Below are 24,556 nucleotides of genomic sequence, written 5' to 3'. Positions count from 1 at the left end.
CATATTCCTTTCTGCGGTCCAAGTCGAATTTGAGACTGATCCGAGCCCAATTCAGCAAAATTGACTTGGCCCGCAGAAAGGAATATGAATTTTGTACTGCAGATGCGTTACAACAACGCAACGCATGAAAAATATCTGATATTTTTATGCGATATTTCTATCCCATATGAATAAAAATATCTCATAGTAATCTCTGCTCATATGCGAAAATTAAACATGTGCCTTGTTGTTCGCTACTGACTTGCAGACTCACTCTCCCTCCCGTCCTCGCTCTTTTACACATTCCGTGCTGCTGTTGCTGTTGCTGCTGCTGCTTCTGTTGTTGCTGTTGTTGCCGTCGTCGTCGTCGTCATCATCGTCATTTTTCATGTTTTGCAGAGGAGCAAGCGAGCATATTCTTTCGCATCATCGAATGAATGATTCAATTCAATTCAATTCGAATGTGAGAATGAGTGTTGTAAATGGCGTTGTTCCTGTGATTCGCTATTCCATTTGTGAGTCATTGAGCTTCACAGGTCGAAATTAAAACATTGCTATCTCTCGGCAACAAATACTTCGATTCCGGACAACATACACACACGCACTCGTACGTATGCATATAGAGACGGAGAGCGAATTGCTTCGGTATCCTTAACATTTATAATACATTATAAGTGTACATATTGTTTGTGTAGAATGTTTCCGTTTACGTTGTACGTCTCGCTTTTCTTCGTCGTATAATTTTCCTTTTATTTTTACATTCATTTTCCTCGAACCAGAACCAGAGCCAGAGCTAGAACTATATGTTGATGTGCTCGGCCGAAAATGATTCTCTTTTGTTTGTTAAACGTGAATGTGTATCGGATATTGTTTGTGCTGCTAAAAATTACTTATTTTAGACAATGACGTCACTTATATTGTATCCATTTTTGGTCTAGGTGGATATGAAGTGTAGACTGTCGTCATGCGATGCAACACATCGAAGCAGAAGAAGAGGAAAAAATGTCGAAAAAAGAAGAAGTAAAAAACCATTTTTGAGCGAGCGAGCGAATGAGAGAGAGAGAACGAACAAAAAGAGACAAAAAGACATATACACCGAGAACACCGAAATGAAAGCCAGCTTTGTACTTGAGTGATTTTGCTCGCTTTTTTTTCGTGAATAATGAAAAGCATGATGTGCTTCTCTGTTTCTTTTTTGCACGCGGCAGCCACCATACACAGCCACAACGCCAGTGAAAGTAAAGCTGCAAGGAAATTGTGGTAAAAAGAGAAAAAAAAACAATCGCCCCCGGACTGAATAGAATAAGCGCTTGCATGCTTTACGCTTGATTATTATACTTTATATTTTATACACATGACGATAAAAACGCACACACGGCCCACACACCAATGACGATTTGTGGGCCATCTCGTCATTAAAATTATTATCACATCGCTCCACGTGATACACACACGTTTGCTCTGTGGCACGGAATCGCATACACAAGAGCATCTCACATTTCGTGCGTTTGCAATGCACAAACATGCCGCCCTCTTTATTTATTTGTTTTCCTTGTCGTTTGTGTGCGTTTTTTTTCTATCTTCCCACCGTTTGACCCGTTGAAATGCAAAAGACCAAATGCCGACGCAGTTGCAATGGCACACATTAAATTCACAACATGCACGAAAATCCCCTATTTATTTGCATACACGTGTTCCAATATATATATGTGCATTCAATGCGTGGTCTTTCTCAACGACAGTTTGGTTGTGCTTCTAAAAAGCTTATTCTAGAGTTTGGTCGTTCGCTTCGCTCTGCTTGTCTGAATCAGAGAGTTTGTCAGAGAGACAGAGAGAAAGAGTTTGTGTATGGATGTGCGCCGTGTGTGTGTGTGTGTTTGAGAGAGAGCGACAAGGGCAAAAGAAAATGAGTTTTGGGCGGAATCACAGAAGCGACTTAAGTTAATTCGCACAGTTTGCATTCGATGCATAAACATTTCAGTAGCAACACCATATACCGCTGAGATCATTTAGCTGAACCATGTGCCCTTCTGTTGCTCTCAATCCAGTGCATTGTTCTCGAAAACGTTGTGCACGCACGGTTGAATTAACGGAATGAATCAAATTAGATGGTCTCAAACATGTATATTATTGAATATTATGTATATTGTTGAATTTTAAAATGTTCATAGTGTAGCCAATGGTGTGGTCGTGATCCTGTGTTTCTGATTTCGATAATTTGTGTTGGGGAAACCACATTTGCGTAGGCGAGACAATTGTGTGAATGAACATTAACCGAAATGAGAATTTTCTACGAAATGCGCGTAATTACGAAATGAATGCGCGCTTCGGCGAAAAAGAACCGTCCATTGTTATGGGGCACACATTGCATCACGGTGAAAATCGAAAGTGGGAGAGAGCGAACAAATGTAAGAGATGAACATTATTGGAAAATAATTGGAACAACAAACACATTTCGGAATTGAAATGGACAATAGTGTCATAACACACGGAGACTCGCATTACTTATTTATTTATTGTCGATTGGTCGACTGTCGACTACAACTGTCGGTTTGGTCGACTTCGTCTATGGTTTGTTGGGTATGCACACAACAAATGGCTAAGTGTGATCCAAGTGTAATCCAAGCGATGTTCAGTGCACAATTAAAACCACCACGCACGACTCTCGACCGCTCCGATGCATTCGAACTCGGTAATGAATAGTTGAGCAAACAGGCTGAACTGATCAGCGGCAGTGGTGGTGATGGTGGTGGAGTTGTCTCTCTATTTCACCCCGCACATTCTCTCTCATTCGCTAACTCACTCCTCTCCATTTCATCTTGTCAATGCCTGACTGCTGACGTTGTTGACGTCTTTTCGTCAACTCTATTTTGTTCGCAACGTTATTTTAATTACTTTTTCAGTGCTGTTGGTTTATTGACATTCCAGCTGCTGTGGATGGGGTACGGTTCGTTCTTTCTCTCTCTCTCTCTCTGTCACCCATTCCACTGGGTGTTTGTACAGTTCGAAATGTAAATATAATTGATATTGTTGTTTGAATTTGTTATTCGATTTCGTTCGCGACATCAAACTAAAAACGCGACACATTTGATACGGAAAAAGTTTTTCGCACTCGAAATTTACAACGAAACAATGATGATAGAGAGAATGAGAGCGAAAAAACCATTCATCGAAAATGTTTTGAAAAATTATTAGCATGCAATGCGGGCGAAACATTGAATTTTTAATGGGGATCGGGATCGGAATGTGGCACTTAAGTTGAAATTCTTAACCGTTGTATGGTTTCACAAGTGGTTTTGTTAATTTCAACTGCTTGACTTTGAACGAGATGGAACGAGTGAGCAAGATCGAGAGGGAGAGAGAGAGAAAAAGACTCTTTGTCAAAACCTTATGGAACTCGCGAAAGCGAATACAACTTAAACAACCGCAAATTGGCATTTAGATCGTCACCGAGAATCAAAACATTACATCCGCACTCGCATGATTCACACTAAATGTTTGGACAGCGATGAAAGCAGCATGTTCACATATACCAATCGACGTGTCATACACTCGCTAAATGCTGCGTTTTTGCACAATTGCATCAACACAAAGAGGGAAGGGAGGGAGATTCAACACGCACGACAGCAATTACAATTCACACTATCATGGTTTCGAAAATTCTAAAAGTGATTTTTTTTGGCGAAATGAGAAATTCGAACGACAAAAGATCAAAAACGAAGCGAATTGTATTCGATCCAAACTCTCACAATACTCAAGATGCTGTCTTACTTACTTCGTATAGTTTTTGTGTGTGTTGCTATTAAAGATTGCTTGTATGTTGTTTTGTTTTGAACTTGGTTAGTTTTGATTTCTTTTTATTTTATTTTGACAATACGGTGCCAATAATTTGATCTTTTCGCTTCGATTCGTTCAATTTAACCACCAGTTAACTTGTCGTTTATTCCTCTTCGATAGATTCGTCGTTCTCGATGTTTATTTTTATTATATATTTTTTCCAGTGAATTTTTATTTTGGTTTTTCTCTTTTTTCCGCAGTTTTTTTTATTGTTTCGCTTAGATTGGGTGATTCGTGGTTGTCGCTTTTGCACAAAAAAGTTCGTCAATGATTAAGATTTTATCTTGTTACTTTTCACATTCATATGACACACAAAAAAAAACCAAATATAACAGACTCGATATATCGCTAACACGAAACTAACACTTTTGATTGCTGTGCTACTGTTGTACACTTCTGATGTTTGAAAGCGAATAATACGTGAATGTGGATCGGTTTTGTTGTATATGTGGCGGCGGAAAAACTGTTTCGCACTCTCGTTCACAACACGAAACTGTGAGGGGTAAAAATTCACTTTTGTGTTCCAATGAGTGAAATTCCTGTGGAAATGCCAACACACATGTGCATACCAATGTTGCCTTCGAATTTTTCCACACTTTTCCACTCACAAAATGTTATTGGCAACAAAGTTGATGTACTGGAATTTGGTATTCCATTCCATAGACAAAACTCTGAGCAAGCAAAAAATGAACAACTACTGTATTGTGAACTGTCTCTTCGTTTTGACAGTCAGCAGTAGCAGGCCCACGAACCGGTTTGCACCGCAACCACTTCGACTAATGTCACGTTCACATTACTGATTCCATATAACTTCTGCGAGAGACGGTGCAGTGGTAATGTTTGTGTGTTTTTAACATCGGTTATTTTTTTTGCGGGTGATACAATCCACCAGTTGGCCTCTTTGTTTGGTATTGCTACTGTTACAAGATATTTGGAAAAATCGCAAAATAACGTTACGGCGTATTGATTACCTTTTTCGGACAATGGTCAATGGTCCAATTGTATCGATGATAACAACATCAAAAACCGATTGTGGTGTTGGTGTGAGAGTCATTGGTGCTTTAATTTTTTGTTTCGGTTTTGATAAGTGACACTGTTTGCAAGAGTTTATGAATTTGGCAATGTCTCTATTCATGCCTCTCCAATAGTATTCAGCTCTCAGTCTGTTTTTAACCTCTGTACCAATGATGCTGACATTCGCAGAATTTTTGGTGAATTACATTCATTATTAAATGTAATCACGAAACAGAAACTGAAAATGCGACCAAAAATGAGATGAATGCGTATGAAAGTGAAACAAGCGAGAGAGATAAAACACTGACTAGATTGATATGTTTTATAATGTTATTATTTGTTCCTTAAAATTACAATATCAAAACAATTTTCTTTTTGTTTTCAAACGTAACAAATAATTCAATCGAAATTCTGAAGCAAATGTGTTCGGTAAATGAATTAAAAAATCTTGCTTGAGGTTTATATACCATACATTGTGGTTATTTGTTAAGAGTTCAAAACGAAGCCGAAGTAACCGCAAATATTTTGTTTTTTAATGAAAACATATGAATTACCACAAAAAGAACACATTCAGATAAATGAGACAAAAATTTGGAAACAAATTTAATCGATATCGACAAAAGAGAAATAATCGTGGTGCGTTGGGGATTTTTCTTGTCTGTAATCTTTGGCTATCTGTTTTAAAATTTATTAATCATTTTTTTTTTGTTGTTGTTGTTGATGGTTGTTAGTATCTCATGCATTTCATAATTTACGTTTGAAAAGGAAAATAATCTACGTCATAGCACTGGCGATGAGATGTGAAGAGAAGCGAGTTTTTCGTTCGTATGCAAAAATGAAGCGATAGATCATCATTTTTAAAACGAGAGAGCAAAACGAATTTGCATCGTTGTTACCACAAAAATGTTTTTCATCGAAAAATATCCGCTTCTCCCATATTCATTAACAGAACCGAGAAAAAAAACCAAAGTGTAATTTCTTATTTTATATTATTCATGATAATTGAGTTTTTTTGTTGTTGTTTTTTTTAATGCTTTCAATAATTCATATCCAACATATTTTATATCTTCATACGTATTGTGTCCTTTTTTCTTTGTCTTGATACCTACAAAACTGCATCGGGTGGACATTGTTTACAAAGGAAATTATGGTTTTTCAAAATGAAATTGCAAATTCGGTTTTTAAACAATGACGACACGATTCGAGTCGTTTTTTTTAGCTGTTGTCGCTGTTTGTAAATTTCAAGAGAATCTTCAATTGCAATTTCTTTCATGTTTGCTTTCTTCTTAATTTATGTTAAAAGTGCGACTGACATTGAGTGAGTCGAAATCGGTTTGAGAGAAAAACTTGACTTGGCTGATAGATACGTTTGGTGTGTTTGTGTATGTGTTGTTTTGCCATTTATTAATTCTTTGTTTCTTTTTTTTTAACGATTCTTTTTTTGCTGACTTTTTCTTTAAATTTTTGATAAATATCAATATAATATTGCTATAATTTTTCTACATAATAATATAATGTACCCTAATATAAGAGATTTTTTTATCAATATAATTTTACATTTTTTGGAGAAAAAAAATTGATTTTTTTTTGTTCATGTTTTTCTTTTTATTCAAGACTGAAAGAGATATTTTGAAATAGATGAAATGAAAATTCTGAATAAATGACAAAAGACGAAAAAGCTAAGCATATTCATATATCTTTGTTTGGTTGGGGTTTTATATTTGTTAATATCCAATGGAGTTTTTTTTGTCTTTGGGTGTTCCGTCTCACAAATTCATTGCTATGAATTTCTTACCTAATTTCAATTTTTTATCTGCATTATAATAATATTCTTCGTTTAAATGGAATAAAAAAATGTAATGCCTAATTTTTTTGGTTTTATTTCTTCTAAATATATCATGTTAATTCGTTCATCATTTGTTTTTTTTGCGTTAATAGAATTGCAGTTATTGAAACCTAATTCAACAAAATGGATTATTTCATCCAAACAATGTTTTACATATATTTTTTTATCACTGAGCCGAAAATACATTCAGAAACGTCTCATTACTGCGATGTAAAATGAGTCGTTAACTGAATTGAACGAAATGTTCTTTTTGTTTTGGTTTGACACACAATCGAATGAATAACATATATATATATAGCTCCGTGACGCCAGCCCCCCCCGGTTCCAAAATTTAAATCCGAGAACGGTTTCGTGTTCTACGCAATTTCTGCTGATTACTGCTCGCTCCGCAGAATTTCTGCTGCAACCGGTGACGAGCAGTAATTGCCCGAAGTTTCGGAAAAATCAATTTTTCGCATATTCGAAGGTTTTGCCCCAAAAATTAATTCCAAACTAAATTTTAAACATTTTCATGATCTAAGGGCTGATAATAAAAGATCTCGAAGCCCTCTAATTTCTGCCCGTTCCCCACAATTCCTGCTCCAACCAGTGACGAGCAGGAATTCGACAAAAATTGGAAAAAAAATGTATGAAAATCGATATCACAGTGCAACAAAGTTTAGGTAGGTCCATGTCACCAGCACCGCCAGTGCTGTTAAACCATAATATGTTATAATTAGTGCTCGAATAGTGCTGGCAGATGCCACTTCCAGATTGCAAAAATCTTGTCTAGGGGCTGAGCACTAATCGTCAATATTCTTGAAAAGTAGATTTTCGGTACATTCCCATGGCAAGTACATGAAATCGAATTTTTTTCGTATCAATGTAGCTCTATGACTCCTGTTCGAAAAAGTGAATCACTGTTTTACAATTGAGTCATGAAGTGAGTAATCGAAATGAGTCATAATCGAAGTCATTCATTGTCCAAAGTAAGTCAAACTTCATGTGACCGGCTCTTAATTGATTCACAGAATGAAACTACAATATGTACATCTTTTGTCGAAGAAGTCCCATTTTTGTAGAGAAATGAGATTTTTCTGGGTGTATTCAAACTTTTGACTTGGACTGTATACGTGTGTGTACGTTTATTCTCTTCTTTGTTTCATTTGATGGCGGAGGTTTGCACATGTTCTTATTTCTAATGTTATGAATCATCAATGAAATTGAAAAAAAAGTTGACAAACATAATCAATAAATGAAACAAAACAGTCAATAGAATTGCTACAATATGTAATTTATTTTGACATAAGAGGCAATAAATTTGTCAAAATTGGAAACTGACATTTCTTGCAATAGAACTGACAATAGCAACCACTAAGTAAATTAATTTATGGCAAACTTATTGCAAAAAATGATAATTTTAAGCCCATTTTGTCAGATTTATTTTCCAATTTTGTCAATTTTATTGCCTCTTATGTCAAAATTAATTACACAATTTGGCAATTTTATTGACTGTTTTGTTTCATTTATTGATTATGTTTGTCAATTTTGTTGAACTTTTTCGTAAATTTTATTTCCAGCTATGTCATTTTTATTGACGGTTTGTAAATTTTAAAGGAGGTTTTGTATTTAACCATTAGTGGGCATCTGGACCTTTCAATATCAGCCACCAGGTCATCAAAATATTGAAAACTTCATTTGGAATTGACTGTTGGTGTGAAACCTTCGAATATGCAAAAAATCGATTTTCATGGATTTTTCGAAATTTTGGGCAATTACTGCTCGTCACCGGTTGGAGCAGGAATTGTGGGGACCGGACAGAAATTAAAGGGCCTCGAGATCTTTCATTATCAGCCCTAAGATCATGAAAATGTTCAAAATTTAGTTCGGAATTAATTTTTGGGACAAAACCTTCGAATATGCAAAAAATCGATTTTCATGGATTTTTTCGAAACTTTGGACAATTACTGCTCGTCACCGGTTGGAGCAGAAATTCTGCGGAGCGAGCAGTAATCAGCAGAAATTGCGTAGAACACGAAACCGTTCTCGGATTTAAATTTTGGAACCGGGGGGGGCTGGCGTCACGGAGCTTATATATATATATATATATATATAAATGGTTTGGAGCGAAAATGTAATACAGAAAAGTTGAACGAAAAAATGTCAAATGAAAAGGTATAGCTCTAGTTCACTTTAGTTTACTATACAGTTTACTATATAGCTATCCCTTTTCCACTCATTTATCATCGACATTTTTCCGCTCAACTTTTCTGTATTACATTTTCGCTCCAAACCATTCATATATATTCACAGAACAAAAATGGCATGAAGAGAAATGACTTTATTTTTTGTTTCAAATTTGAATAAATAGAAGAAAACAAAACTGGCTCAAAGAAATATGTAATTTTCGAACGAATGGACAGTAAAATTGGATGGTATTTTTCGTTTCTCATTTCAACTTATGGGAGAGAAAAAAATGTGAAGAAAATTAAACTACTTAACAATGTTGTCGCAATTGTAAATTCTAAGCCATACTCTGTGACTCTGCTCCATTCGGGCAGACTTTAAATAAGACTCTCTTCATGTTGGTTCAGCTGTTGTTTACCTTCCCATTTTCCGAATGAAAGAAAACCCGATATTGCATCTAAAGCAGAGTTTTCTAACGGATGAGCGCTGAATCCACAACAAGGTCCATTATTCAAGTCGCCATCAGTCGAAAATGACTCATATTTTGGCTTGTTTTTTTTTTCTAAATTAAATGCTCATTTAAACTAAGAACAAGTTTCACAACCAGGCCATTTGAAAGAAAGCCATGCATTTCGTTACACCAGAATCGCATAGGATTGTCCATCCTGGTGCAGATGGGGTTTGTAACGAGATGGAAGAAAAAATAACTTGATTAAAAACTAAGAGCTGCGCCCGAAAACTGAACTTCGCGTTAACGGAAAAGTACTCTGACGAAATGGATGTGTTTAATTTCAAAAAGACAAAGAAACTCGGAACAATCGTTTCGTTCTGACGATGGTAAAAATACCGAACTCTAAGTTATAATATCTGCAATTCACTACGATTACTTTTTTGTTGTTTTTGTTGTTGTTTGAGGAAAAAACGAACTGGTTTTTTTGGTTATCAATAAATGCGTGAATCGCTTTGAAGTAGTAAACCTAACAAAATAGGCGGAGAAGAAGGAGGAGGAGGAGGGCTACTATCATCGAAAGAGTTATTTACTTTTGTTTACTGTATCTATTTTGTATCTCTATCTGCGTGGGGAGTGGAGTTTGTATTGCATTGCAAAAGTCCTTGAATTGGTGTCGCATGGGATGTTTCATTACACCAAATCTCTTGAGTGTGAGTGGTTGTTGTTGCTCTCTTGTCTTCTCATTTGACGTGTAAATATTTTATTTCATTCGCAATTGGAATAAATTTTTTTTTGTTTTTGCATTTTTATTCTAACCTACAGTAAATTATCATTTATTTATTCTTCTTCTTCTTCTTTTTCAGCTGTTCATTCATTCATTTGCTGGGCCTCTGTGTGCATCCCATACATCGTGTATATTTAACGCTAATTATTACTCATCTTATTTAATAAAATGTTCCTTTTCGTTTTGTTTGATGTGAATAATTTCATCAGTTGCAGTTGCGGTTCATAGTTTTCCCTTCTTTGTATGTATGTTTGCCTGCCTGAGCATTCCTCTATTTTTCACTTCTTTTTTTTTAATTAATTAAGTGGTTGTTGTAATTCAGTTTTGTTCACGACGAAAAAATGCGGAGTAATTGAATAAGCTACTGTGTCTGTGTGTTATTTTGAAATGCTGTTTATCATAATATATATATATATATATATATATATAAGTAATTAATTTGCTAACAAATCGTCCTATATATAGTCTTTATATGCAATTTTTTTGTTTATTTGTTAATGAATAAAAAAACTCAACTGGAAAGATCAACAAGGAGTAGGCTGTAAAAAGTTTGCTTTTTTGTATGTTGCTTATGCTTTGTCGGGTTGGTTTTTGGTTTTTGGTTTTCGGTTTTGTTTGTGTGATACTGGCTTGTTAGCATGGTGTGTCTTTTTTCTGGTTTATTTGTTCAATTTTGTTGTCGTTGTGCAGATGTTTATTACAATTTGAATGTGTGCGAACGTGGGCGCTATATATATATAACGGTATATCTGCACATGATATATTAATATGCTGGTATTTGTATATGTGTGTAGTGTGTGTGTCTGCTCTCCGCAGGTGATACAATTCGGGGTAGTTTACTGTATAATCATTACGATATTATTTGGTTTTGTAGCATAAAATGCTTAATCATCTTTGAAAAATGGCGAACGCTGCGATTTTTTTTTTCATTTAATTTCAAATGTGAAGAGAGGGTGGGTGAGTTTGAATGAATGAACGAACGAACAACGTTTCATATCGAACCAAAACCGAAAATTAAAAACAAAATATCAACGGCAAAAACTGTTGTTGGCTAGGGGCTTTCATGTATATTCCATCCAAGAAATATACACCATAGATGACAGTCATACGAAATATTCACAATACTGGCAAAATATTCACCATATTCACGGAATATACACGATATTCATGAAATATACACCTCATATTCACGATCGGTAACAGAGATTCGACATTGCCGTAAACACATATTTTTTACATGCTGTGTATATTCTGTGAATATGGTGAGTATTTTTCGTGAATATATACACGATATACACGGATAATTGCAATATTCACACAAATACGAATGTATATTTTGACTTAAAAGCCCCTAGGTTGTTGGTCTTCCATATATCGTCTATCCATAATTTAAGGTTATAAATAATTTTATCTACAAATCGATAATGAGTAAACCAAACTATTTTTGTAGAGCTACAGCAGAATTTTAGCATTCATTAAATGCGTATAAATGTATTTAATATAACGTTTAGGACCAATTTCTTTTTCATTCTCTTTCTGTTTTATTTGTTTTTGTTTTTCTCGATTACAGCAACCATGAAATGGTTACTCTGAATGCTACGCTAGTATTTTTGTTGTTGTTGTTTTCATTTGGTGTGATAGTGTTCCTTTTCTCTCATTTCTCTCTTTTATTCTTCTTTTACTCAATGTAATTGAACTTTGGAAACTTAAACATAATATCGGTGTGTAATTCTGAAGGGAGTTAAAAAATATTTTAGAACCATCTCATACACTTTTCTATCTTTTCAATGGCAAATCCAATATCAGCAACCAAATCACTCCAAGTTTGTTCAATACAAAAGAAAGAAACAAAACAATGCAACCAAACGGCATTTGGTAGTATGTTTGGGGAGAGCGAAAAAAAAATTAAGTATTAATGCACTTTTTTGTCTGTTAAAGACTCAATAACCAACATAATTTTTCTCTCAAAATTGTTTTTTGTTTCTTGTTGATAAAACGAATAAAGTGATTTTTCTTCTGTACAAGAGTACGGCTCGCCTATGTTCACCTCTACGATCATTTTCATCAAACTTAATGCATAATTTTGTATAGATACTGTGATTCTCCTTCTTCTTTCTTCGCAAAGAATTGGCATAATGATGGTATCGTCTGTTCTGCTTCTGCGTCTGCTTCTTCTTTTGTATGGTTTTGGTTGTTGTCTTGCTTTCGTTGAGGAGGGGAGGTGGAGGTTGGGTTGTATGTATGTGGTGAGATAAAGACAAATTTATTTGAGAAGCTGATGAGCTCGCTCGTTTGCCATCGCTATCCTTGTTTCGTTGGATTCGCCCTGTGGATGTGTGTGTATGTATGTGTGTGTGTGTGTGAGATGAGTCGAATGAAAATAGTAAATTTATCAATCTCAGTTCATTATGTTTGGATATGCAGGTGCACAGGTCAAAAAGGTTTACCTTTGCGTTGATTCTGTCAATCATGCGATTCTGGTTATTGAGCTCAGAACCCATATCGATTGCCATATTCCGCAAGTTTCCTATAAATCATTGCCGAAATGAACACACGTTAGCATACAATTTGATTAAACAACATGTTTAGTTATATGGTGGCTCCAGAAAAGTGTCACACACAAAACACATGCATTTCAATCGATATGAATAATTTAATTTCGGTCCATATAAAATGCTTTCGTATCAATAAGTGCCAGACGATCGATAGACAAAAAATGCTTCAAATAAGCTAAACAATTTACCAATCATTGTGTTGACTTGACCCATATTCTCTTCCATCTCGTCTTCGCGTGCATCGTTTGTGATCCTATTTGGTTTGTGGAATGAACAAGAAGTGGCCGTATTAGCAAACACAAAAGACATTCGGAACTGAAGAGGTTAGATATTCGATGTGTATACTCACTTTCCAATGTAACCGGATGCCATCATCTGTTGGCCGTCCATCATGACACGTTGTGGTTGATCATTAACCACTTTGCCATCACCTTCACCTTTCCATGCGCCCTCGTCCTCTTTGAATGCATTATTTCTGCACAAATGACATTAAAAGTAAATTATGTATTAGTTGCTTGTCCGAGCATTTTGGGCTGCATCGTTAGCGATGATTTGACATTTTGGAATCATGCGAAAAACTAATTACTTTTTCCATGGTAAAACGCAAATTCCGCAACATTTTTCCATGCCGCTGAGTGCTTTTTCAGCATCCATCATGTCGGCTCGAATCTTGTCCATATTTTCTTCGATTCGTTCCAATTGCTCTGTTTTGCATAATTTCAAGTTGGTACGGAGCAATTATCCAGGGCGCGCAACAAATGTTCGTAAGAACGGAACGGAAGAAAGAACATTAGGAAATTCAAATGAATTATTGATGGCGTTCAACAAGGATTTGCAGCTATAGCCTAATAATGCCGCTTTTGTATATATATAAAGGAATACGCACGAATTGGGCCATTAAAACAATACACACATACAAATCAATCATTATTTGCCATCTAAATGATCAATATCTGAATTCAACTAATAATTATTTTATTCAACTAAGTAGTAAGCGGCGCTCTAAAAGCGCTATTTATACAGTCATTGCGATTATATATCCATTTGTTTCTCCTATTGACAGGTAAACACATACACACCGAAAGAGTTTTTTTGTATTTTGTGCTAAAACAAATTGCTCGAAAAATGGAATTTCTACAATATTCCAGTTGGTTTTTCGTCGTATTTTTTTCTTCCTTCTTTTTCGAAATGAATGCTTCGATTCAAATTCGAATTTATCGAATGAATGGACTACGTTCGATGAGACACAGTGACGACAGGATCCGAACGCATCTAGTTGTGCGCTGAAAAATTCATTGTTTCGATTGTGTGTTATGTGATGAGTCCATATTCGATTTCACACGTTCCAATTAATGTTTAGCGAATTCTGCATTGTTCGTTTAATTTTCTATATGTCAAACCAACATCTCTTTCTCATTCAACACTAAACGGTGCACGAAACATGCAATTGGCTTGGATTGAAAATATAACGGAATCAAAACAAAAGCATTTTTGAAGCGAGACAAAAGCTCGTTTGATCTATTTTTTATGGAAAATCCTAATTCTACCTTTGTACACATGGTTTTTTTTTAAATTCCTATTGTTTTTTTGGTTGCAATTTTGCATGGAAGCTCTTCTAAATGCATCGTCATTGAAAAATATACAATTGATTGAACTACGATATTATGACACGTCTAGAAATCGCCTGCATCGGACATCACTTTATTATTGATGAGGTGTAGTTTTTCTTTTAATAATTGACTTGTTTCCGAACAGAGTTTAACCTTTTTTTGCAGTCATTGATTGACAGTTTAGTTTGTTGTGATTGTTTGTTTTTGGTAGTTTTTGCCTGATTTTGCGCAAATTATCCGTGTATAGTATAGTAAATTACAAGTTTGAATTGGATCTGGTGGTGTTTTGTATGTTCTGTTTTTGTATTTGGTTATTTATTTTTGGTTTTTTTATTCGTTCTTGTAAACACCAAAACATGCAGTTTTTCGCACCAAACACAACAATTATTTGAAAAAAAAAAGAATGTTATCTCAATTCTATACATTGAAAACTTACAAAACGGTTTTGTGTGACTTTTATATTCATTTGCGCAACTGAGAACACGACAATTGAATCATAATTGATTTGGTTGGGTTTCATTTCATATTCAATTTCACATTTCTATGGAAATCATTTCATTTTCTTTCATTTTGTTTTTTTTTCTCGAATAAAACCCATACATCCTGAGTCAAAGTCGGAATGAATTCGGCAAGTGCAAGTACGGGAGATTGATTGAATAAAAATTAATTTAAAAAAATTTCTTAATAAAAAACATTTAGTTGTGTTATTTAATTTTTGTGTTCACTAATTTAACAACAAATAAAAAGAAGTAGACAAACAAGAATTTAAATATGTGAAGAGAGATGGTAATTAGTGTCAAAGGTCCAGGTCGATTTAACAAAAACTATCACACTATAAAATTACATGAGCATCGTTAGAAACAAATTATGTGTGTTGGACAAATAGAAGAGTTTTATTTTCTTAAGTAGAAATATAGTGGATATTTTAACGGAACAAAGAAGTCTAGCACAATACAGAAAGAAAAAAACTTATGGTGGAACAATTTTATTTGTGAGTGGAAGTATCCGCAGGTTAAGTAAATTGGTTTTGTGTGCGGTGGTATTTAGAACAAAGAAAAAAAAATAAGAGATAAACAATACTGAATTCTGGGCAGGCAGTAGTAAGGGTGAGTAAAGATAGAGTACATAGCCTTCGTATCAAGCCTTAAAATCTATTGCTATTCTTCTTTTTTTCTTTTGAAATCGGAACCTTCTTTTTTGTAAAGAGATCGCATGTGTTCTGAGCTCTCAAAATTTAAAAATGATGGAGAACGAAAAAAAAATAAATGTTTGGCTTTGTTTTTTTTATGCTTTGTAAGGGGTAGGTTGGGAAAAGGAGTAAGAAGATAGAGTTAAACTACAAAATTTGAAATTTTTTTATTTACCTCCTTGATCGTCGAGTGCAACCAATGTACGGATTCCAGCTTCTTTGCCCTAAAAGAAAATGAAATTCAAATGAATCTTCTGGCCAAAAAACGCGCACATTTAAATTTCAAATCGATTCAAAGATTAAACTTACCTCTTCGCAAAGAGCCAACATTCGCCGAGTACTCTCCAATGACTTCGTGTTGAACGCATTCGCAACAAGGGGATAAATTTGTTAATTTCAATAATTGGATTTGGAAATGATAATGAGTTCGAGAAGGCCCCCGACAATACTCACATCATCTGTAACTTGATTTGCTCTAATTTGCAATTCTTCGTGCTCTGTTCGTGGCGGTCCAGCCACTTCGGCTTGTGGAGGTGCTGCTGAAGGCATTTCTGTGAAAACAAATGTAAAAGAATTGTTTTAAAGATTTTTTTCTTCTATAGAGAAACTCGTCAGCTTTGTGAATATCGATGGTGATGCTGAAACAAAACTTCGCCTACTACTAATTGCGCAATATGTTCATGTATATTGAAGCTGGAATAACCATTTCATTTGAGGCTCTGCACGTTTTGATTATTTACTGACGTATTTTGCTCTTGAAAATTGGTGTGCAATGCCAACCGAAACTGCCTCAAATATAGCAGTAGCAGCAGCACCACCACCACCACATACACATTCGATAATGTTTCCGTTCTATGTGCAAAATATAGCAAAGCCTTGACGCTTCACTGTCGCTACATTCACCACACAATAATTTTCTATTTCTATTCTTATTGCATTTGGTGGGCTGCGTTAGGCAAATGGCCTTTCGCTGTTTGCTGTTTGTCATTGGTCGATAATGTCGAAAATTAATAATTTTCCTTCTTACTGTGTATCAGACTGTGAACGAACAGCAATTAATTGTGGAGTATTTCGGTGCCAATGACGGGGATTCAGACGACAAACGACGTCAAATTGATTGGAGACGTTCTACATGGGATTTTATTTGATTCCAGTACGAAACGAAGAGAGTGTTGATGAAAGGCAAGCGAGAGAGAGAGAGAGAGAAAGAGAGAGAGAGAGATGAATAGAAAAACGTCACTCGTCGTCGTCGTTGTTGTTCGTTTCAATATCAAAGCTATATAGCGGGAGACAGAGTGAAAATCTCGAGAAAATGTATATGCTTAGCACTGAAGCTAAGCAAATAAACGCAGCAGCGTCTTTGTGAGAATTCAAATGGCTTTAATAATGAAAAAATAGCTGCTGCTATACGTAATAATAATATGAAAATCATTTGGCGACTAAAAGTGTAATATAGTCTCTATGAAATATTGCATACTTTCATGTGATTATGTGGAGTAGCACTTCAATAGCGCCGTTTTTTTAATGGGTCCATGTTCTTATCTCGGGCTTTTCACACATATATTGTGCTCGCTTGCAATTGAAAAATAGCAACAACAACAAATGACTTCAATCGAGAAGCAAAAGACAAAAAAAAATAACTAATATAAATTTCCAAGTTTACAAGTTTAAAGCATAGACATACGGCAATGAGAGCGAGAGAAAATTTATTTGGTATGTGTTGCTAAACAACATACAAATACGATGCCAAATATGTACGATGCAAGTACGTGTGTCTCTTATGTAAGCATTCTTCAGCGTACAAGGATAAAATTGTTTTTCCTGCACGAAACAACCAACGACACGCACAAATACTGGCATAGCCAAGTTTCGACGGCAAAACATTACTACGCAAAGCGCACCGCTCTCACACATGCAGTAACACAATGGCAGCAGCAGCAGCAGTGGCAGCAATGGTAACAGCAGTGCTTTTGGCAGCACATTTTATATGTAGCGAACGATGTTTTCCCTTCACAGTTTATTTTTTATGTGTTCTGGCTGCGAAGAGACACAAGCTATGTGCCGCAATACATACGACCGTAAAAACCAACACGCAGACAAAGCGATTCGATGAACACAACACACCGTCACGAGAATAAATGAAATAGTTGGTGGCTGTGTGGATGTGTGGATGTGTTTGTATTACTTCGAATTCTCGTATATGACCCTGAAATAAAAGTTCCGCCAACCACCAAAATTTCTTGATGAAATTTATGTTTGATATATCTATGCAATTATATGCGAATAGGAAGGAAACCTTCTCTTCATCATATGACAGGCAAGAGGAACAAAAAAAACTGAGAACAGCGAACGACATTTTTCGCAAACTCAATAACATGACACTATCCATTGCGTTACAATTGCTACTCATTTTTTCCCTTCTTCTTCTTCTTCTTTATTTTCATTTTCAATATAAAATGTTATAATGAAATGTGTGATGAATTGTGCATTTGCTACTTTTCAATGGCAACATTCTTTCTCTCCAAAAAATATCACACTGATTCAGAAAAAAACGGAAAGAAAACAGCCATTTAATAGCTCCCAAAACTGCATGAGATATTTTCAAATGGTTCAATTTTATTCCTACGAAATGGTTACCTGTTTTTTGTTGTGTGTGTGTTTTTATATGTTGTAATCGATTGCGTCTCTGTTTTAAATTATAATATTCAACGAATTTATTTGCTTTTTAGTGTGTTAAGTTCGGTTTGTATGTTTTATTTTTCTTTAAAATTAGTTTATTGGTTTGATTGAATCACAGATTTTGATAGCACTTTAAAGGGAACAAATTTTTTTTTGTGTTCACATTAAAACGCTGCCACTTTGCTAAGCCCAATGAATTTGGTGTTCTCTTCCAGTGAGGTTTTTTTTTCTCTCACTCGTTCCGCGGAAAAAAGGTGGAGTTGTGTTGTATGTGTATCGACCAAGTTATGGAAAATGTTTCAACTAAATTTCATTCCAATGAAAAACAACACAAACACATTCAGTCCTTGCACGTATACGGGCTACTTTTGCTCATCCACCACATCACATCGGTTCGGCTGATTGAAACGAGCTTTTTTATCCACTTTTGGAATATTCATGAAGGATTTTGGATTTTCACTCAACCCACACACATTTATAAAGTCATTCATCAACATTTCCAATCGTCGAAGTTGGAGGGCCAATTCCACTCACAAGAAAGTGGAAAATTCGACGAAGCTTTTTACTGCGCAAGCGTTTACATAATTTTTTTTATCCGTGTGGGGATTTTGATATATTAGCAGCATTACGCGGACGAAAGTGATTTATTCAATTTCCAGTTCCGAAACTAGTTACTACCCCTTTTGTTCATACAAATGATGTGTCTGTTGGATAGTAGTGCGAGATTCTGTATGCTAGTCATATTAGTCATAGTTTCTCATTCAACGCCTCTAACTCCTTTGTGTCTGATAACTTTAAATGTATTACCATATAATCGGGATGGAAGAAAAAACAAATGTAAACTTTGTCGTAACATTACTACTATATGTGCTACACGGAGATGTTCCAACCGATTTTTGTTTCCACCGCTGAACCGCTAATGTGAACACAACATTAAACTCTTTGTCCGCATTCTATATACACATGCGTTGACATAACCTCAATTCCAATTTGAAATTTAAACCCATTTCCAGTTAGAAAGTAAACAAGTTTATTCTGATCATTCGAAACGGAACAATATTGGACATTGAGTTATAGTCTACTTACAATACTATTTGATTTAAATTCGGAAATTTGAAGAGTAAAATACTGTAAACTAAAAATATGGTTATTGATCAATTTGAATGCTAAACGGATTTTTTTTCTCATTAGAATTGATAGGAAAAATATGGAGCACGGTCAAAATACCGTAAAATATTTTCATCGATGCACGAAGAGATATCGATATAAAACGTTATCTTAATTGTAAAATAGACACATTTCAAAAATTTGTACTGCGAAAAAGGATAGCAGCGAATGGAAATAATTAATATCGTATTCATGATTGGAAATGTGAGTTAAGTTTCCTTCGTAGCTGGCACAGTAACAATTTCGTAACTGCCACTGGCACTGGCATTCGCTGCATTCTCCTGTGGGTTTATTGGCGGTACAATCAAGTCCTTTTGACTCATGTGATCCACTATGCCAGCACCCAAGCAATCTCCAAGAACATTTACCACGGTTCGAACACGATCCCTGAATGTAATGCAATTAGAAGGTATAAAGATGATTATTATTTGAAAGAATAAGACCATTATTCGAAACAATGAGAGACAAATTGAAAATCTCAAGAAGAATAAAAAGAGATACAGAAAGAAGATGCATCATGTACTTACAAAATCCAGTCGACAGCCAAAATAAGAGAAACATCCTCTGGAGGAAGACCAACAGCATCAAGAACCATAACCAAAGTAACTAAGCCTGCTTGAGGGATTCCCGCCGCTCCTATTGCCGCTGCAGTCGATGTGATACTGCGAAAATACATTTTCTTTTATAAATATTTTGTTTGTTTTTTTAATGCAAAAAGAAGACTAAAAATGGTTTCAACGGAAAACAATTATTTCAATGAAAATATTAAAAACTCAATAGAATCAGCAAGACAATCACCTAACAGCGACCACTTTTCCGAATGATAATTCAATTCCACGTAATTGAGCGATAAAAATAGCAGCAACAGCTTCGTACAATGCAGTACCATCCATATTAATGGTAGCACCAATCGGTAACATAAAGCGTGAGATTTGCGGATTTACTTTATTCCTCTCTTCGATGCATTGAATTGTCATGGGCAACGTGGCCGAGCTGAAAGGAGACAAAAAATCAACCGTTATTCAACAGGAGAAGATGAGCTATCGATGAAAATCAAGTGAATACTCGGCAATCCGAATTTCTTCGCGAAAAAAATATTGGCTTATGGATCTAAATCGGTTTCAAGTGGCAATTTATTACCTTGATCCCGTTCCAAAGGCTGTAACAATGGCCGGTCCCATACCCATGATGAACGTATATGGATTTTTTCGTGTGAATGCATAGTAAATAATGGGGAGAATAACAAAACCATGAAAAACAATACCGCCGATAACAGTGATCAAATATAAACCCAATTTTCCCGCAACAACATTCAAATCATCCATTTCAGCCACTTGTGACACGGTCAAAAAGAATATGCCAATCGGTGAAACAAAAATGACCCACGACGTTATTTTCATCATCAATGCGCTCACTTCAGTCACGATTCCTAATACAGTGTTCACACTGCCATGCAATGTGCTCATCGCAATTCCAAATACACAAGCGCTAACCACCAAACCAATTATGTTCATCCCATTGCCGTATGTATGGCCAATGTTCCATTCGTCAATGTTATCTGCGATGTATGGCAAGAGAACAAATGAATTAATTAAATCGTGAAATTGAATTTCAAACACCACTCACCATTGCTAGCGTTGGCACTGGGTGGCTTTAGAACGGTTTGATATTGTTCGATACAGGCTTGAATGATGTTTGGTGGAAACATGTTGCGTACCTAATGGATAAAATCCACATTTTATTAAAAAAAAAAAAAACAGACAAAAGAAAAAAAAAGTTGTTTACCAAATCAAGCATTGCATCGGTCGTTGTTATGGTGCGCAATTGGCTGCTGGTAGTGTGTACCGACTCCGTTGAATTCTTTTTGTGACGATCGATGCCAGGACGAACGGTCAACACAAGAATAATTCCCAAAATGACCGCCATAAATGTGGTTATCAAATAGTATGTTATGGCACGTCCGCCAATTCTGCCCGTTGCTTTGAAGTTCAGCGTTCCGATTGCCGCAATTAATGATGATATCACCAGTGGCAATATCAAACCTTTTAACATGCGCAAAAACAGCTCGCCCAAAAAATTAAAGTACATAATTTCGCGCGATGACCATTTTGATGAGGATGATGCACGCAAAATCAGACCGAAAATCACACCAAGCACAACGCCAGCCAACGTTGAAATGGTCAGCAGTTGTTCGGAGAAAAATTTCATTAATCTCTCCTTCTTGATTTTCATCTTTTCGGCCGCGTTGTTAACACAATTATTTCAACAGTAAAAAAAATAATCCTGCAATGAAAGAAGAATTCTTCGAATTAGCTTAAACAGTGCGTTTAGCATATATACACACGCAGTGGAATGCTCAAATGATTGAGACAAAACGATAATTGCAATAATTGTGCGGTATAAACACATAAATTCTTCGGCATCGTACTGTCGTATTAAGAAGGGACTCATTTTTTATGGGAATTTGCATGAAAATTGGCATAAATCGACCATTGGCATAACAAAAGAATATTTCTCATTTTATGTTGTTTATCAAAATTTGATCGCATTTGTCGTGCGCAAGCAATTTAAAAATAGCACCTTGTTTGGTATGCTGTATAATAATAATGCAAGAAAAAAAACCCAGTGAACGCATTGCAACAATCAGGTATTTAAATCAATTAAGGAATTAATTTGAAATTAAATGAACACGGAATAAAACATTTTTAACACATCAATCACACACTGTTGATTGTTCGAGCGTTTATGCAATGATACAGCAGCATCGATGCACGTTTCATGGTGCAGGTTCACGAGTACGAGAGAAAGATATAATGCAAAAGAACCGAGCTAAGTGAATGATGAATAATTTATTCACTGATTGTCACCGCAATGCAATTCGAACTTGACTGTTGAGAGCGTGCATATGCAAAACGAAAGACAATTTTGAATGCGCGTAACATGTTGATTGGATTGCAATAGCCAACAATTCAAACTGATGCGTCAGTTTTACTCAGAACTGTCAATCATTTTCGCTTAGAAATTTGCGCTAAATGGTCAACGAGTCAACACGAGCATTAGCTTCAATATATTCAACGAAAAATTGCACGATACCTTAATAACCGAATCATTAAGTCATAATCCATTTCCGATTTATTACAAGTTTTACAAAATTCAAAATGGCAAAAATAGCACAAGAAAACACACAAACACATACACACACTTTGCACACGGCATTCTACGTAGCCAGTTATACTTTGTGGAAAATGAATTTTCAAAGCATTGAAGTCGTTCAGTTTGTTGACATTCCGAAATTTTTGCATCAATTCCACTTTTGTCCAAATCTGTTAGCATCGTTTTAATTAATAGCACCAAGTAGAGTTGAGTGCGCATTATGATTCTTCAATACTTTCACTACATGTGTTGCTGCATAGTCAAAATTTCGAATCGAAAATCCCTGTTAACCAACAACAACCAATTATGCCAATCTCATTACAAAATCGATGATGTTTAACATTGGCTCAACACACACTGTACCCATGCATTTTAGGTTGCAAATTGGACCATTTAAATTAAGTGAAAGACAGTCCAACGATGGATTGAAAACAAGATTAAACCAGATTCATTACCGTTAATATGTAAGCAGCGTCACAGCAAAAAAAAAGTAAACTCAACAAGTACAGCAACGAACACTTCGGCTCAGTATAAGACAGCACAGCAAAATTGCGCGAAAGGCGCGCACAAAAATTGACTCAAGACTATAAAATCACAAACAAGAATAAATCAAATGTACGTCGCGTCGCGGCACAGCGAAAGTAAATCAAAACAAAACATTAGAAATGATCAAAATGGAAAAAAAGAACTCAAAAAGCGAAACACACGATTAAAACAAAGCAGTACGCATTTGATGTTGGTTCCGTTGTTTTTTTTTTTCGTCTTGTCTTGTCTCTACTGTGTTTATCTGGTAGAAGTGCTGAAACACAACTGAATCAGCAGGGGAAGTACGAACAACAAGAAAGTCTCTACACTTTTGTTTAGCACACCGCGCACACGAATTTACACACACCGGACAACAGTGCACAAGTGCCGTAGGCTCTCGCATTCGACAGATCGCATTTTTTTTGTATTGTTAGTGCTGTCGTTTTTGTTGTCGTCGAATCGAATGCTCAATTGCTCACACCGAAAACAAGTCAACCGTTTTGCTGAAAAAAATCAACAGCAGTTGAGATTCTATCCACTGGCTTAATTTGAAAATAAAATGGAGGAAAAAAATTCTGTGTAAATGTGAAATAAAAAAAAATGATTGTTTCATTTTTTTGCGCTTTTGTATTGAGATGTGAAGGCATTTAGAATAATTTGTTTAATGTTTCTTTTTGTTTGAAATCCAAAAAAAATGTGTTGGATACATTGGTGGAAAGCCTCTATTGCGAATGTTCAAACTTTTGTTTTCAGTTTTCGGTTTGTTGCTGATGTCACGTTGCAGTGGATTGCAATCTATGTGAAAAATCGTAATTAGCATTCGTTCCGTGGTTTTATTTTCTTTCTGTTTTCAGATGCGACAGCAGGCAATGATGGCGTAGTTAGATTTAGCATGAATTTTCTGAATCCAACGAACCATTCGCCGCTGCTATACAGAGCATTAAACACATATGAATATTTATGCCATAGTTTAATGTTAGTTCGTATGACCATTTCATCGTTTGTGGCCCATCATCGGCATCCAGACAGAAAATCATGATTATAACTTTGAACACATTATATTTCATTCGTTCGTTCATTTGCCCATTCTTTTCATTCACAAAGTTTTCCCTTTGTTTCATTTTTGGTGTTCATTTAGTTGTGAGCCGAATAATGGTAGTACAATTTGCAAAATATGCCGAGTGACCGTCGGGGCGTTTAGATGGCAACGCAAAGAAGAACAAAACAGAACAGCATCGAGAGAGAGAACAAATTAAAAAATAAACAAACCGATTCGCCTGTTTTGTTCTGCCAGTGAATAGGCTGAAATTGAATTTTTTTTCTTAATGCAAACTTATCCATCTCGACGTGCGTGTTCGTCGTCGTAGTCGTACTCATGTACACCTGTGGATCAATGTAGTTGTGGATGACTCGCCGCTTTGTCCAATGTTTCATTAAGTCTCTTATTTTCATACGTGTATATTTCTATAAGTAAATGCGAAAAAAAACAATGTTACATTACAAAACTTGTTTCACGGTATTGCTTCCCTCCTGTCGGTTAATTCATCACATGCCGTGCGCGCAAAACTGCACAATATTCAATTGTATTCACAATCAACTTC

The 24,556-nt window shown here is 35.6% G+C and overlaps 3 protein-coding genes across 11 annotated transcripts in view; all 3 read right to left on the bottom strand.

Moving 5' to 3' along the window:
• Positions 1-4,540, bottom strand: part of LOC129578398 (synaptosomal-associated protein 25-like) — a 36,564-nt gene extending 32,024 nt beyond the window's left edge. For 2 of the 5 annotated variants that reach the window (XM_055466893.1, XM_055466897.1), the window contains exon 1: positions 3,755-4,540. The gene's annotated coding sequence lies outside the window, so the exon portion shown is untranslated. The remainder of the gene's footprint in view (positions 1-3,754) is intronic. The other 3 variants (XM_055466896.1, XM_055466892.1, XM_055466894.1) reach the window with 3 other exon arrangements.
• A 7,085-nt stretch (positions 4,541-11,625) lies between these two features.
• Positions 11,626-18,448, bottom strand: LOC129578396 (synaptosomal-associated protein 25-like). Of its 3 annotated transcripts, none has more exons than XM_055466889.1 (9): positions 18,069-18,448; positions 15,885-15,982; positions 15,741-15,782; positions 15,607-15,655; positions 13,219-13,336; positions 12,982-13,107; positions 12,821-12,885; positions 12,525-12,604; positions 11,626-12,403 (listed from the first exon to the last, which is right to left on the bottom strand). In XM_055466889.1, exons 2-9 carry the CDS (start codon positions 15,978-15,980, stop codon positions 12,341-12,343), a joined length of 639 nt encoding a protein of 212 aa, XP_055322864.1. In that variant the 5' UTR covers positions 15,981-15,982; positions 18,069-18,448; the 3' UTR covers positions 11,626-12,340. The 3 variants fall into 3 exon arrangements, with proteins under 3 accessions (XP_055322864.1, XP_055322866.1, XP_055322865.1); XM_055466891.1 differs by lacking the exon at positions 18,069-18,448 and adding an exon at positions 16,459-16,480; XM_055466890.1 differs by lacking the exon at positions 18,069-18,448 and adding an exon at positions 16,135-16,156.
• Positions 18,449-19,123: 675 nt separating this feature from the next.
• On the bottom strand, positions 19,124-23,427 carry LOC129578392 (excitatory amino acid transporter 3-like). 3 transcript variants are annotated; one of them, XM_055466883.1, is made up of 8 exons: positions 23,138-23,355; positions 22,886-23,014; positions 21,063-21,560; positions 20,904-20,994; positions 20,418-20,835; positions 20,076-20,270; positions 19,805-19,939; positions 19,124-19,664 (listed from the first exon to the last, which is right to left on the bottom strand). In XM_055466883.1, exons 3-8 carry the CDS (start codon positions 21,507-21,509, stop codon positions 19,487-19,489), a joined length of 1,464 nt encoding a protein of 487 aa, XP_055322858.1. In that variant the 5' UTR covers positions 21,510-21,560; positions 22,886-23,014; positions 23,138-23,355; the 3' UTR covers positions 19,124-19,486. The 3 variants fall into 3 exon arrangements, with proteins under 3 accessions (XP_055322858.1, XP_055322857.1, XP_055322859.1); XM_055466882.1 differs by having other exon boundaries at positions 22,886-23,427; XM_055466884.1 differs by lacking the exon at positions 20,076-20,270 and having other exon boundaries at positions 22,886-23,290.
• Between the last annotated feature and the right edge of the window lie 1,129 nt (positions 23,428-24,556).

The sequence above is a fragment of the Sitodiplosis mosellana genome, unplaced genomic scaffold (assembly GCF_009176505.1).
Source record: "Sitodiplosis mosellana isolate CC-2019 unplaced genomic scaffold, AAFC_SMos_1.0 Smas_scaffold_6226, whole genome shotgun sequence".
NCBI lineage: Eukaryota > Metazoa > Arthropoda > Insecta > Diptera > Cecidomyiidae > Sitodiplosis > Sitodiplosis mosellana.
This window is presented reverse-complemented; position numbering and strand designations above follow the sequence as displayed.